Source organism: Leguminivora glycinivorella, chromosome 4 (assembly GCF_023078275.1).
Source record: "Leguminivora glycinivorella isolate SPB_JAAS2020 chromosome 4, LegGlyc_1.1, whole genome shotgun sequence".
NCBI lineage: Eukaryota > Metazoa > Arthropoda > Insecta > Lepidoptera > Tortricidae > Leguminivora > Leguminivora glycinivorella.
The window spans coordinates 20,283,568-20,299,042 of record NC_062974.1 but is presented as its reverse complement, the minus strand read 5'-3'; the positions used below and the strand labels follow the sequence as shown (position 1 = coordinate 20,299,042).

Genomic DNA, 15,475 nt, shown 5'->3' with positions numbered 1-15,475 from the left:
TTTTTGCAAAATAATAAATAACAACGTGGGTACTTTCTTAAGTGACTTAGTTATCGTATAAAGTAAAGGTAGCTATATAAGGATATATTGTACCGTCTACTGCGTTTTAGCTCCTAAAAAGAATGTGTAATTTTTGGAGAGTATCAACGAATTAATAGTAAAGGAAAAAATATACCTACGATAATTTATATTTTTGAATATTTTTTTACGAAAAATTCGTATCTATTTGATGACCAAGGCTTTGAAGTAAAACTGCATTGTATATAATATTCCAGCATTTTTTACAAAATCATAGACAATTTAATGTATTTTCGTTAATATAAAATAAATATAATTTCCAGTAATATAAGAGGATCTCTAACAAATTAACAATGTAACATCAATGTAACAAAGCAAGTTTCTCGTTTCGTTAAAAATAGAAATTAAAAAGTAGGATCACTGTAGGAGTAAAACTGCATTGTATATAATATTCCAGCATTTTTTACAAAATCATAGACAATTTAATGTAATTTCGTTAATATAAAATAAATATAATTTCCAGTACAATATATAAGAGGATCTCTAACAATGTAACATCAATGTAACAAAGCAAGTTTCTCGTTTCGTTAAAAATAGAAATTAAAAAGTAGGATCACTGTAGGTGTAGTAGAGCTGTCCCTTTTATATAAAAAAAACCGTCCTAACAATGTTACCACTTTTTAATTTCTCTCTCTCTTCTTTCTTTATGCGTTTATTACGTCTAGTCTAAGTTCTGTGGATAGGTACTATCAACTAATGTTATATTTTATATAACCGTATACGATAACTGTGTGTGGATTTTTCTCCGCCGGGCACAGAATGCGAATGTGTCTAGTCAGTGTGTGGAAAGTTAAGTAGTACCACTTTTTCGCATGCTATACGGACGAGATTTGTTTATTATATTTATACGAATAATCTATCAAAACGTCCTTATGCCAATCGACAAAATGGGAGTTTTTGCTATGACATGAGTATTCATGACATGAGGATGGGTAGTGTATCTCGCGGCGACATGCTCTCGCGGTAATCATGTGCTAACCCTGCAGATAGTAGCATTCATTATTTACAAAACATCATCTGAATCATTTAATAAGGTAATCATTTAACCATTTATTAATTGGTTTTATAAGGTGCGTTTTCGAATTCGGCATCTATAAAACTCGACAATCAGTAATCATATCAAAGGTGTTTTGGCACCTAAAGGCTCAAAATATTCAAAATTTTGGGACGTTTTCTTCTGAAAAAAGGAAATTCTTTTGCTTGTGGATAAATTACATGTAAAAATCTTGGTTTTGTAAACATGTTCACAAGAAACCAAAACTTTAACAGACTTCATAATTGTGACATTCCATCACAAAAAGCTACTTACGCATAAATTCGCCTTTATTGCAATTGAAGCGTATGAACCCTTTAGACGTGGAACGACACAATATTTTGTAATAAATGTTATAATTTATATTCTTACTTGTAAAATACATAGTAATATAACATTAACGTTACTAAACAACTCCTACATCAGCTTCTAAACTGTGTCATGAAATTGGACGAGACTATAATAATTTAATATATTTAAATATAGGTACGTAGGTGTTCGTATTTTTTACACTCAGTTCAGCCTTACTTGTCCAATCATGTCAACAAACACTGCTGAAAAACATTATCTCACTTTTCTCTGGAATTACACATTAACCATCACTTAAAATGTTATTACACTTAAATAAACTCACAAAGTATTGAAATCAATCAAAAATCCACTGAATAATTATCATTTATAAAACGATTTTCATCAATTTTTGTAATTACGAAAGGATGATATAAAAAACTACTGACATTACGAAGTCTAGATTGTCTATGAGTCGTAACGTTGGGATGACAACTTATCGTTATGAACGATCGATATTAACGTTTGAGTTTGTATAGCTTGGAAAAAATGCGTTGATATTAACTACAACAATTTATGAGACTTATTAACCGACTTTTTTACGTTTTATTTCCTACCGCTTTACAATAAATATTTTACTATCAGTATATTTTTTGTTGTATTAATGTTAAGTACTAAGTATAAAATGAAAACTGTACCTACTAGCATTTTCCATAGGATTGTTGCAAATGCGACGAAACCTAATTAAATTTTGGTTTTTATATAGATATTGTGTGACGTAAAATCGAAAAACCACAGATGACGTTAGCAGCGTTTATTTACAAATTATCGTTAATACATCATTTTATCGACATTTAATTCCAATCACTAGTAATTGTCTTTGTTCATATTTGACGTTTCGTTTGTTTACTATATTGGACAAGTAAGGTTGAACTGACTTTAGGTGTTCGTATTTTAAGGACTATGGAACATATGAATGACAAAACATTACAACCATTAAAAACATTAAAAAATACATTATAATAAAATTGTATCTTCACTATATCATTAGAATAATAAAGAATATATTTGGGATGACTGATAGATAAAAGTTACGAGGATATTTCCATAAATTGGTTTCGAATGGCGTTTTCTATAAACAATTGTATTTTTCGATAGTTTTAGGTAGGCTGTGCGTTTCTGTCAGTTATACATAACGTTGCGCTATTCGCTAATAATATACCTACAGTAGACATTCAATACTTTTATTTTACCACATATAACATAGTTTAGGAATTTAGTTTCTAAGTTTTTACCTCAATCAGACACTAGTTAAATTATTGCTCAAAAATATTTCTAGGGCTTATCTACAATTATGTTTACAGGATTTTAGCGAATATACAAGTATAATATATGCGTAAATATTAAACAAATAGTAATGGCGCAAATCGTTTAGCACCTAGGACAGCCTCAGTCACAGTTCATTTGAAAAGTAAAGCTTATTAAATCATAACCTAAATTAATAATTTCATTTTTCTTCAATTCGTTTTTAGTTCATTGCACCAAATCAAAATATTACATTTTCTATAACACATTGAAATGTACAGTCGGCAACACAAGTTGTTACACGAAATACTCGAGATTTGGGCAGACTACACTGTCTAAAAATCATTCGTTCATAAAAATAAATTAGCCACTACTTTCTAACAAACAACGACAATGTGGCCTACAGAGACTAACTGGATATTTTAAATTCGCATATAACTTGTGCTATAAATTTCGACTAAGTTATTTTGTGTAGGTAATAATTATGGCTGCCGACCGAACATGTCACGCTTATAAATAAATTCTATACAAAATAACAATAAACAAATACAGTTTAGCTTATTCGTATAACCAAGCAGTCGTCTCAAATATTATAGACATAACCGAATAACTAGCTTCTCTAGAAATGTAAGTCCCCATCGACAACATTCTTTTTTTACAACGAAGAGATATAACATGAGTTACAAACGAAATAATATTACCAAAGTTGACGGAGTTATTTGACAATAAGTAAGCCCTGCTGCAAAGATTTTTTAAGTAACTACCATGAGTTTATTATATGTTTCTCGATATCGTATCGAGAACGTCTCGGAAAAGCCCGAAGTCGGCGGACCTAAGCTGCGCCTTGGGCGCCCTCACACTTAAAAGAGTCGAGCGGTGCCGGACGTACACTGTACTAAGCCAGGCGCTTTCGGCGCCCTCATACTACTCACGCAGCCCAGAGCAACACTTTCTCCCCGGGATGTCCCTCCGGGATATGGCGGCGTCCGATTTGCGGATAAAATAGAGGTTCCCTCTAAATTCCCAATCTTTCAACAAAAAAAAAAAGAGCAACATTTTATGGAGAATGTAAACAGCGCCTCCAAATAGTTGCTTACTAGACTGAATAGTGCGTGGAGTCCCTTTGCAAGGAAGCAGTGACACTTCGTAATGTGAAAATGAAAATAGGAAGGGGTATATCAAAATTCGAGTTGGTAACACTGAGAGTAAACTTAAACTTTTATTTAACGTTGTCATTCATCATCATCGTCCTCCTTGCGTTATCCCGGCATTTGCCACGGCTACTGGGAGCCTGGGGTCCGCTTTGACAACTAATCCCAAGATTTGGGAAGTTTAACGTTGTCAGTGAGCGTTATTTTCATTTCAAAATTTTAATTTCATTTCAAAAACTACGTACCCTTTCCGTGACGTGCAGAATATCGAGTATTACAAAACAAATGGTAGCCACAAAGGTTCTGACACGGCAGTCAATAGTTCGGATATTTGAACATCTCAAGGACTACTGGGACTAATAAACCTTATTCAGCTTTTTGCTTCTGGGGCTCCAACTCTTCGGGACTCTCATCCATGCTGACGGCCGAGTCTGTTCGCGACTTGTCCACCGGGTATAACCTAAAAATTAAACGCGGTGTTAAGTAAAAGTTGACTACATTACTGATAAAACTAAGAACGAGTTTGCAAGTTTTTTTTAGGAAGTTGTCTTAAGTCCAAGTCGATGATGACACAGTTAACCTCGATGACAAGCCAGATGTCTCTTAGATTTTCATTTGTCACGGTACCACAGGTCACACAGGTCGCAAACGAAGCATACAGTACGTTATTTACCATCGTTGATATAAATAGACAAGGAACACCAAGTCATCTCTAAAGCACGCCACCCGATGTGCAGTCGGCATGGTAATGATGAACGCAAACACGTCATCGTCATCTATGAACGTGTTGAACGCCTTATACATGAACGCGGGCCAGGGCAGCGCCGCTACAAGCTATTAATGAGTAGATGAGAGTTATATAGTCACTAGATACCACCGCTGATACAAATAGACAAGGAACACCAAGTCATCTCTAAAGCACGCCACCCGATGTGCAGTCGGCATGGTAATGATGAAAGCAAACTCATCATCAACCCTTCGAGTCCCAGCGACATCATATGATGTCAGTAAAATAAAAGTAAATAACTCCAAGGGTCAATGAACGTGTTGAACGCCTTATACATGAACGCGCGCCAGGGCAGCGAGGCTACGGAGCTTAGATACATAAGGTACGTCGCTTATCTTATCATCGTGGATATAGATAAACCAGGAACACAAAGTTATCTCTGAAGCACGCCACCCGATGTGCAGTCGGCATGGTAATGATAAACGCAAACACATCATCGTCATCTATGAACGTGTTGATCGCCTTATACATGAACGCGTGCCACGGCAGCACCAATATTAAGCAGACATAGTTTATAGGTTGGTTACCATCGCTGATAAAAATAGACAAGGAATACCAAGTTATCTCTGAAGCACGCCACCCGATGTGCAGTCGGCATAGTAATGATGAACGCAAACACATCATCGATGAACATGTTGAACGCTTTATACATGAACGCGCGCCACGGCAGCGCCGCTACAAAGCTTCGACAATGAGTCATAAGAGTATACAGTCACTATACTACGATGTGCAGTCGGCATGGTAATGATGAACGCAAACACATCATTGATGAACGTGTTGATAGCCTTATACATGGACGAATAAGAGTATACAGTCAATAGATTACTCACCATCGCTGATACAAATAGACAAGGAACGCCAAGTCATCTCTGAAGCACGCCACCCGATGTGCAGTCGGCATGGTAATGATAAACGCAAACACGTCATCGTCATCTATGAACGTGAAAACGCCTTATACATGAACGCGCGCCAAGGCAGCGCCAATATTAAGCAGACATAGTTTATAGGTTGCTTACCATCGCTGATACAAATAGACAAGGAACACCAAGTCATCTCTGAAGCACGCCACCCGATGTGCAGTCGGCATGGTAATGATGAACGCAAACACATCATTGATGAACGTGTTGATAGCCTTATACATGAACGAATAAGAGTATACAGTCAATAGATTACTCACCATCGCTGATACAAATAGACAAGGAACACCAAGTCATCTCTGAAGCACGCCACCCGATGTGCAGTCGGCATGGTAATGATAAACGCAAACACGTCATCGTCATCTATGAACGTGAAAACGCCTTATACATGAACGCGCGCCACGGCAGCGCCAATATTAAGCAGACATAGTTTATAGGTTGCTTACCATCGCTGATACAAATAGACAAGGAACACCAAGTCATCTCTGAAGCACGCCACCCGATGTGCAGTTGGCATGGTAATGATGAACGCAAACACATCATCGATGAACGTGTTGAACGCCTTATACATGAAGGCGCGCCAGGGAAGCGCCGCTACGGAGCGCAGTCGGTAGTTTACGAAGAGTTGGGGCAGCATGAAGAGGAAGCCAAACGCGTAGACGCCGTTCACGACGCTGTGAAGCGCCCAGGAGTACCAACTGAAAAGACGAAGAGTTTGTGAGATTATTTGATAACTTGCTCTAATGCCTAGACTTAAAGAACACAGTTAGTATAGTTAATAACATGATTGATTACGATCCTGATACGTAATAGAAGTAATAGAACGTACTAATCAGCCAGCCAAATAAAAGTACCGTGAGACACTGACATATTAAATATGTAAAATCGGGTAACTCACGTAAAATCGTCGAAGGTCGCTCGACATGTTTCGCTCCGTAACGAGGAGCATTTTCATTGAGCACGCGCAATGCCGATGGTATCCCGACGCAGACTGCGGGCTCGGCGCGGGGGTCGGCGGCGGCAGAGGCGGTGCGAAACCACCCTCGCTTTCGTCATCAGTAATTGTCATTTGTTGGGTTGGAAAATGCTCCTCGTTATGGAGCGAAACATGTCGAGCGACCTTCGACAATTTTACGTGAGTTACCCGATTTTACATGTTTAATTTGTAATAGGGGCTTGCCGCGAGTGATTTGTGGGGGACAATGCACCGTAAGTGTGTTAATAAACTCATCGTTATCGCTTTTTTTACAGCCCCTCTAGTATTCGTTTTTGAAAACGGTGGCGGTGGTGGTCGACACGTCACTGCTCAGTGCTCACCTTTGAATTTAGCAATAAAATAGGGTTCGCGAACCTGAGAGTGGAACAGCTAGTCGGTCACTACACCAACATCAGTGATGATACTGACCTCTTGTGGGGCTCGTAGAGTAGCGAGTAGATCGCTCCAGCGATACATAGCGGGTACAGCAGCATGGAGAGGTACTTCATGGCCTCAGCGCCTGACACGTCACTACTCACCTCTTGTGGGGCTCGTAGAGTAGCGAGTAGATCGCTCCAGCGATACATAGCGGGTACAGCAGCATGGGGAGGTACTTCATGGCCTCAGCGTCTGACACGTCACTACTCACCTCTTGTGGGGCTCGTAGAGTAGCGAGTAGATCGCTCCAGCGGTACATAGCGGGTACAGCAGCATGGAGAGGTACTTCATGGCCTCAGCGCCTGACACGTCACTACTCACCTCTTGTGGGGCTCGTAGAGTAGCGAGTAGATCGCTCCAGCGATACATAGCGGGTACAGCAGCATGGAGAGGTACTTCATGGCCTCAGCGCCTGACACGTCACTACTCACCTCTTGTGGGGCTCGTAGAGTAGCGAGTAGATCGCTCCAGCGATACATAGCGGGTACAGCAGCATGGAGAGGTACTTCATGGCCTCAGCGTCTGACACGCAACTACTCACCTCTTGTGGGGCTCATAGAGTAGCGAGTAGATCGCTCCAGCGGTACATAGCGGGTACAGCAGCATGGAGAGGTACTTCATGGCCTCAGCGTCTGACACGTCACTACTCACCTCTTGTGGGGCTCGTAGAGTAGCGAGTAGATCGCTCCAGCGGTACATAGCGGGTACAGCAGCATGGAGAGAGGTACTTCATGGCATCAGCGCTTGACACGTCACTACTCACCTCTTGTGGGGCTCGTAGAGTAGCGAGTAGATCGCTCCAGCGGTACATAGCGGGTACAGCAGTATGGAGAGGTACTTCATGGCCTCAGCGCCTGACACGTCACTACTCACCTCTTGTGGGGCTCGTAGAGTAGCGAGTAGATCGCTCCAGCGGTACATAGCGGGTACAGCAGCATGGAGAGGTACTTCATGGCCTCAGCGCCTGACACGTCACTACTCACCTCTTGTGGGGCTCGTAGAGTAGCGAGTAGATCGCTCCAGCGATACATAGCGGGTACAGCAGCATGGAGAGGTACTTCATGGCCTCAGCGCCTGACACGTCACTACTCACCTCTTGTGGGGCTCGTAGAGTAGCGAGTAGATCGCTCCAGCGATACATAGCGGGTACAGCAGCATGGAGAGGTACTTCATGGCCTCAGCGCCTGACACGTCACTACTCACCTCTTGTGGGGCTCGTAGAGTAGCGAGTAGATCGCTCCAGCGGTACATAGCGGGTACAGCAGCATGGAGAGGTACTTCATGGCATCAGCGCTTGACACGTCACTACTCACCTCTTGTGGGGCTCGTAGAGTAGCGAGTAGATCGCTCCAGCGGTACATAGCAGGTACAGCAGCATGGAGAGGTACTTCATGGCATCAGCGCTTGACACGTCACTACTCACCTCTTGTGGGGCTCGTAGAGTAGCGAGTAGATCGCTCCAGCGGTACATAGCGGGTACAGCAGCATGGAGAGGTACTTCATGGCCTCAGCGCCTGACACGTCACTACTCACCTCTTGTGGGGCTCGTAGAGTAGCGAGTAGATCGCTCCAGCGATACATAGCGGGTACAGCAGCATGGAGAGGTACTTCATGGCCTCAGCGCCTGACACGTCACTACTCACCTCTTGTGGGGCTCGTAGAGTAGCGAGTAGATCGCTCCAGCGATACATAGCGGGTACAGCAGCATGGAGAGGTACTTCATGGCCTCAGCGCCTGACACGTCACTACTCACCTCTTGTGGGGCTCGTAGAATAGCGAGTAGATCGCTCCAGCGATACATAGCGGGTACAGCAGCATGGAGAGGTACTTCATGGCCTCAGCGTCGGCGGCGGCGGTGCTGCGTTCAGCCGCGTCGGGCACGTCGCGCCATATGCGCGGCTTCAGGCCCGACCAGGACACGCGGATGTGGAGGATCTTCGTCACCTTCCATAGCTGGAATTAGAATTGTGCATATTAGTGTCATAATAAGGTCACCTTAATTCAAAAGAAGAAAACGCACAGAATAACGGTTGAGATAAGCTGAAAATACAGAATAAATGGGTTTTTATTAAATTAAAACGGGACTTAATCGCGTAAAACTTACGTTTATATTTAACCCGACATTTCGGACATGACATTACGTCCGTGGTCACGGGTAGACTGGCTGGCCGTTTACACATGCTGTCTAGCCCATACCATCAGATGTCGTGAGTGTTGTATGTAGGCAGAGTGGCAACCCTAGAGTAAAAGTGACTGATAACAATCAAGTGCGGGTAGTTCGAAAAACTCGTACAGCTAGAAGATGTTGATACAACTCCCAGCCAGTCTACCCGTGACCACGGACGTAATGTCATGTCCGAAACGTCGGGTTAAATATAAACGTAAGTTTTACGCGATTAAGTCCCGTTTTAATTTAATAATATGTATAATCAATATATAAATGGGTTTTTGTACGACGATAATGGTTTAACATCATTTGAGATCAAAATTCAACTTCAAACCTAATATCACCAGATCAAACTTACTACTTTATATACTTACTAACTTTTGCCCGCAGCTTCGCTCGCGTTAAATTTGAAAATTGCGGAATTCTCCATACAAACTTCCACACCCCATTTCAAGAAAGTGGGGGGGGTGTAGGGGGGGTAGAAAGAGACAAAAAGTAGGCTATGCCACTCTCCATCCCTTCAACTATCTCCACTTAATAAATGGCGTCAATTCGTCACTCCGTTTTGCCGTGAAAGACGGACAAACAAACAGACACACACACTTTCCCATTTATAATATTAGTATGGATTATCCATTTTCACTTTCATTTTAAAGGACCATCGTATTTTCACTTTCATTTTAAAGTGCAGTAGGTTCAGAAGAGGTTTTAAAAAGTCAAAACGTTTCTTTGTTTCACATTACGTCCTTCATAAATTTAATTAGTAATCTCGAGACACAATCGATTCAAATAATACGTTACTCGCTTCCAACTCTTCGCTGCCCTGTAATTATGACTGCCAGGAAGGCCTGTGTCTTCCTAGCAGTTATCACCTGTGTGCGCTCGTACGTGACGTGACAGTTCATAAACAGCCCGGCTCTCTAGCAAAGAGTACAATTATTGGCCAGGTAGTGGCGAATGATACACAACTGGCTCTGTCGCACCAATACGGAAGAGCGATAGAGAGCTAGCCACGAATCGTATCTTGGCCCACGATACGCTGCCGAACGTCAACAATTGTGCTCTTAGCTAGAGGGTCCGAGATGTGTTACTAATATTGTTTCTATAGGTACTCGTGCAATGGCAGCATTAACTAATGCGTAACGTGACGTGTAGAAAACGGTTTTCATGGTGGGTAGCGAAGTAGGTCAGTCCGCATAACTAGGTTGTTTTCTATGTGAAGTTTAAACAAGATGTTGGAATAACCGTTTCGAACATTTGTGCAAGTAAATCGCTGGTTTTTCTTTTCGTAAATTCACATTGACGTTGTGCTATGTATACTGTCATGTCCAATGTAAGGCACTGGTCCCACCGCGAGCTAGTAAGCTATGAGCTATTGGCTATAAAAACGAACAAAAGATAAGCACCCCGTGAAATAAAAGAGACACGGCTATTTTAATAGCTCACCGCTGGGCGAGTAACTATAAACATCGCCGTGTCTCTTTTATTTGCACGGGAGTCTTCCTAGCAGGTTTTGAAATAAAAAAATGTGACACCCAACACAAACTGTCCATATGTGTAACTGTGTTTGAATAGGTAATACAATAGACTTCTGACCCCAATCGTAAATAGGCACTCCACATTCACGATGCCGCAGCTCGCCAGTACAAGCACTAGCGGCGACGTGTGCTCTTCCAGAAGGTAAAAGAAGATGAATATATTTATAGCTGTGAGAACGCGCGCCACAGCACGGTGCGGCCGAGAGCCCAAGGAGCGCTTTCTTCGCCAGCTCAGAACAATGCTCACAATGAGCTCTATACGTAGTCTCACCTCAATAACAGCGCTGATCCCAGCCGGTACAAGCACTAGCAGCGACGTGTGTTCATCCAGCAGGTAGAAGAAGATGACCAGCTGCGAGAAAGCGCGCCATAGCACGGTACGGGTCGAGAGCCCGCCCAGAGACCGCTTGCTTCGCCAGAACGATACGTCGTTTTTGAATGACAGGAAGTCGAACAACAACTGTAGGAAGATGCAATAATTTAGTTTTTCTGGTGTAATTAGGTCACTGCTTGGTTAATTAAACAATAATAATACAAGTATCAATGAAAATATGTATGATGAGAATAGGATTAGCAGTGACAGGTTTGCCATATACACACATCAAAGTGTGTATGAAAGACAGCTATCCAGATTAATTGTGGTTCAGTAAATACATTGAGCAGACATAAGATCTACATCTACTATAAGTTCAAGAGTTTACAGATTACACCAGTATCTTTGGAGTTTTGCTGTCAAAGCATCAAATTACTCATAACATATCTGAATGTACCAAACATTTCTACAAATGTATGAAATGAAATGAAAACTTCACCTCAGCATTCATTCAACCCATGGTGAAAATGATATCAAGGTCATAATGTTGAATAAATTATGTAGTTTTTTGCCATTATGAATGCATAATTAAACCATGAGTAATCAACTGACGTCAATTACAATTATATGATCAACTGGCCCCGTAGCCGAATGGCATTTCTCCGACGCCAAACGAAAGCGATACGCCGCTGGCTCTGTCGCGCCAATACGCAAGCGCGATAGAGATAGATATCTACTAGCGCTTCGTTTCGTGAGCGTTTCGTGAGCGATTGTGCCATTCGGCTAGCCACCCTGATCCGTATTAACTCAAGTACATTTTTGTTTGCATATTATTTAGGCACAAGTGGCATCTGGATAAACATAAGATAATAACAAACTTACAAACAATAGTATAGGTACAATGTACTTACATGAAAACTAGCGATCAAGAGTGTTGCAGACAGCAAGTACAGATTGGTATCAGCGAAGATCCCCTTAACATCGTCAACATCTTTGTTGCTAAATCCTAGGTTATGCAGTTGTTCTAAAGCCAGGTGGACATGCAGAGCCAATCGTAGGGAGCCATATGAGGATGGAGACACGGTGACTGTTATGTTCACCTCAGAACTGCTGCTGTTTATTGGCTGAAGGTTTGATAGCCGAGATTTTAGAACATTGTGCTGAATGATTGGCAAGAACTTGCGATTGCGTAACCTGAAATAAAATGTGAAATTAACACAGTTGTTGATATTTCACAGTCAGTCAGATAATTTTTAGTAAAAAATATTCTTCGGGTGGTTTGAAAGTTCCAGTCATGAGATAATGAAATGTTGGAGAATCTTATACAAATCAACTTTGTCCCTCACCTCAGTAGACACAATGAGGCTTGCCGTTGTGTAGTAGTAATCATATTATTGTTCACAACTGGTTGTTTATGTTGTGGATCTGCTGTGGATACTTCATTGTTTTAGCCCAGCCATTAGCATTTTTTGTTATTATTTAGAAAAAGTACTTATGAAGAATGTTAATGTATCTGTTTAAAACAGTATATATTACTTGTGAAGCATTATATTATGCTATATAAATCATATTATTATGTAATACTTAGTATTACATACCTATTTACTTATTTAGTAAACTGTGTGAAAAGTATTTAAAAAAAAACACATTTTTGTTTACCTACTTTTTAATGATTTTAAACAAATGCACATAGGTATCAAGACAAACCTTATTGGTTTAATGATACTGTGTAAATTAATTAAAGATTTTTGTTTGTTATTACCAAAATAAAAAAACACTTATAGCTCTGGGATAAACATGGTACTCGTAATTAATGCATATACCAGGATTCAGGCTAGGGACTTTCAGCATGGGGTACAATCAGTTCCAACTAGAGCAGTGGACTAAGATACTTGAGATATTTCTAAAAATCTTACCTTATGTAAGGGTACAATTCCCCAGGTATTTTGTTAGAGGGTAGATTCAAATTGTCTGTTAACACAGCCAGAGGAACTATGGTGTTTATATGAGCTATGGGCTTTATGTTATGAACCTTTGGTTTTTTTTCATCAGTCTGAAAATAAAAATAGAATATAAATTTTATCCTGTTTTCTTATAAAATAAATTGTCATTACAATAATAAGCACAATTACTTTTCAACATCAAGTCATTTACCTTTCATATGCGCCTGTGAAAAAATTGATATTCTTATATCAGTCATAATAAATACATATTGAAGTTGAAACAATATGGAGCAGATCTGCTCCTAAGCATATGATAGGTTAATCTGACATGAAAAAGAGATTTTACTTTTTTTCTTTATAAGGTGCATTAGGGTAATTTCGAATCACAGAAATGGTCGGGTAATTTTGAAAGGGGAATCTTGATATGATGGTAATAATGGTGGTTTTCATACGACTTTTGAAATTACCCTAATGCACCTTACTCAATTCGAAAAAGTAAGAGTAAGTTAAGCTTATGCCTTCATCAACTCTTATCACATTCAGTGCCAAGCACCTCATTTTCAATACAAAATAAACCCAAATGTGTTCTAGGCTGTGAATGTGTTATTGACTAAAAGTTCCAAGGCAAGATCTAGCATTTTGTGGGTAGGAGCATAACTCATAATAAAGTTATGTGTCTTACATTTTTATTTAACAAATTAAAAGTGGCAGCCTGTGGTTCAATGAAGGTGATCAGGGGCAAAGTGTGCAGTGTCCCCGTTCTAACAATATCATGAAACTGCTTGTACAACCAGTCTTCGTCAAGGAGAGCCGCATGCATGAACAGTGTGCCATTATTGCGAGTTCTACGAGGAATTTTCAATGTGACATCTCTGTGAATAAAACAATATTTTGTTAACTACTAATACATTTTTAAGGGTGTAGTAGATTCATATTACACAAATTAATATATTATATTTGTCGTTCATTAACACGCCAATGTTTCTCTATAAAAGTTAAAAACAAAGGAATGACGATTTTAAACACTCACATAGAAGCCGGATTCCGGTAGTCGAAATTCACCGAAGTATGCACCTTTGTTACGGTTTCTGAGGCGGAATCACCATCGTGTGGATATTCCTTAACAGATGTATAAAGGACTAAATGCTGCACTGGATCTGAAGCTAAATAGGAACTAAAACATCGTTCGCCACGACTACACTCGGGCGGGATGAATATTTCGGCTAGAGTCCATATCGTATTAATAGCATATCCAGCAAATATCAAAGTTACTATCAAACTAACCGAGATGTATCTCATCACGAAATATTTAAACTATTACTATAAAATTTAATTTAAATTTAGCAGCCTCTCGTTTTCTGTATGGATTTGCCAAGTTAAATTAAATTGAAAAAATTGACATAATTGACTACAGAGTTGACGTTTAGTTGACAGCTTGCTTGACAGTCATGAGGTGTACGTTCGAATATAAAAAAATAGTCCGGTTAACTAAATAAATAAATAAGGTCTAGTTCTTAAATTCATTTAATTCATACATATTTATAGCATAATACAAAGGCATAATATTTAACATAAATAACCATTTAAATGAAATAATTCGTACATATTGACGTGATAACGTCTAATAACTCGTTACTACGGGCTGCATGCACGAAAAATATGACGTCATTGTCCCGTTCCTCAAGGCCACCAAGCAAGAGCAAGTGGTTTGTGTATGGACCATCTTTTGTATGCTGCTAATAAAAAGATGGCTTCCAATATGAACGTGTTCTCATTTAATAAGTTAAATAAATAATAAGTATAATAACATAAAACATGGTGGCAGCGGTGGGATAAGTGAAAATAGAAAAGGAGGCTTCCAATATGAACGTGTTCTCATTTCATAAGTTAAATAAAAAGAAAATTAATTATTTTAATTTAAGTATACGACTTTTTGAGAGAACATATACCGTCTGAACTCATCATAGATACAATACAATACAAATATTCTTTATTGTTCACCAATATAACAAGATTACATCACATATATATTCTGTCAAACAAGTTTGTCAGTAAATAAGAACTAAGAAAACTATAGGTATCCTTTTCTCTAGCACCCTAAAGAAAAGGATGCATATAGTTTTCTTTGTTCTTATTTACTGACAGACTTGGTTGACAGAGTATATAACTTTAATTAACTATGGTATTTAGAATTATAAAACTAGATTGTGTAGTTAGGTCAAAAAGTGTGTCCACATGAGAGGTAATTGTTTGGGCTGGTGTCCCTCTCGCACTTACTGACAATGTCAACATTATTCAGTGAACGTCGTTTTTAATTATACAAATCTTTGATTTATTGGTATCAAAATAATTACATTGTAATTATTTAGCTTAAAAAAACACGCGACGTAAAGTAACAATAGAAAGTGGGAACGTGAGTTCCGTGAAAACGCGCCGCGCGCCACCCCTGATTAGGCCGCGAACTCGCGGCTGCCAGCATGTACTTTGTAGCGCGGCGATAGAATCGCGGAGTGATCCGCCCCTGTCTATACTACTGTAATG

At 39.8% G+C, this 15,475-nt stretch overlaps 1 protein-coding gene across 1 annotated transcript; it reads right to left on the bottom strand.

Annotated features, from left to right (window-relative positions):
- Positions 1–264: 264 nt before the first annotated feature.
- On the bottom strand, positions 265–14,529 carry LOC125225500 (cleft lip and palate transmembrane protein 1-like protein). Its single transcript, XM_048129248.1, has 8 exons — positions 13,965–14,529; positions 13,617–13,806; positions 12,908–13,044; positions 11,903–12,185; positions 10,950–11,138; positions 8,727–8,926; positions 6,006–6,257; positions 265–4,315 (listed from the first exon to the last, which is right to left on the bottom strand). The coding sequence occupies exons 1-8, from the start codon at positions 14,231–14,233 to the stop codon at positions 4,222–4,224; spliced, it is 1,614 nt and encodes a 537-aa protein (XP_047985205.1). The 5' UTR covers positions 14,234–14,529; the 3' UTR covers positions 265–4,221.
- Between the last annotated feature and the right edge of the window lie 946 nt (positions 14,530–15,475).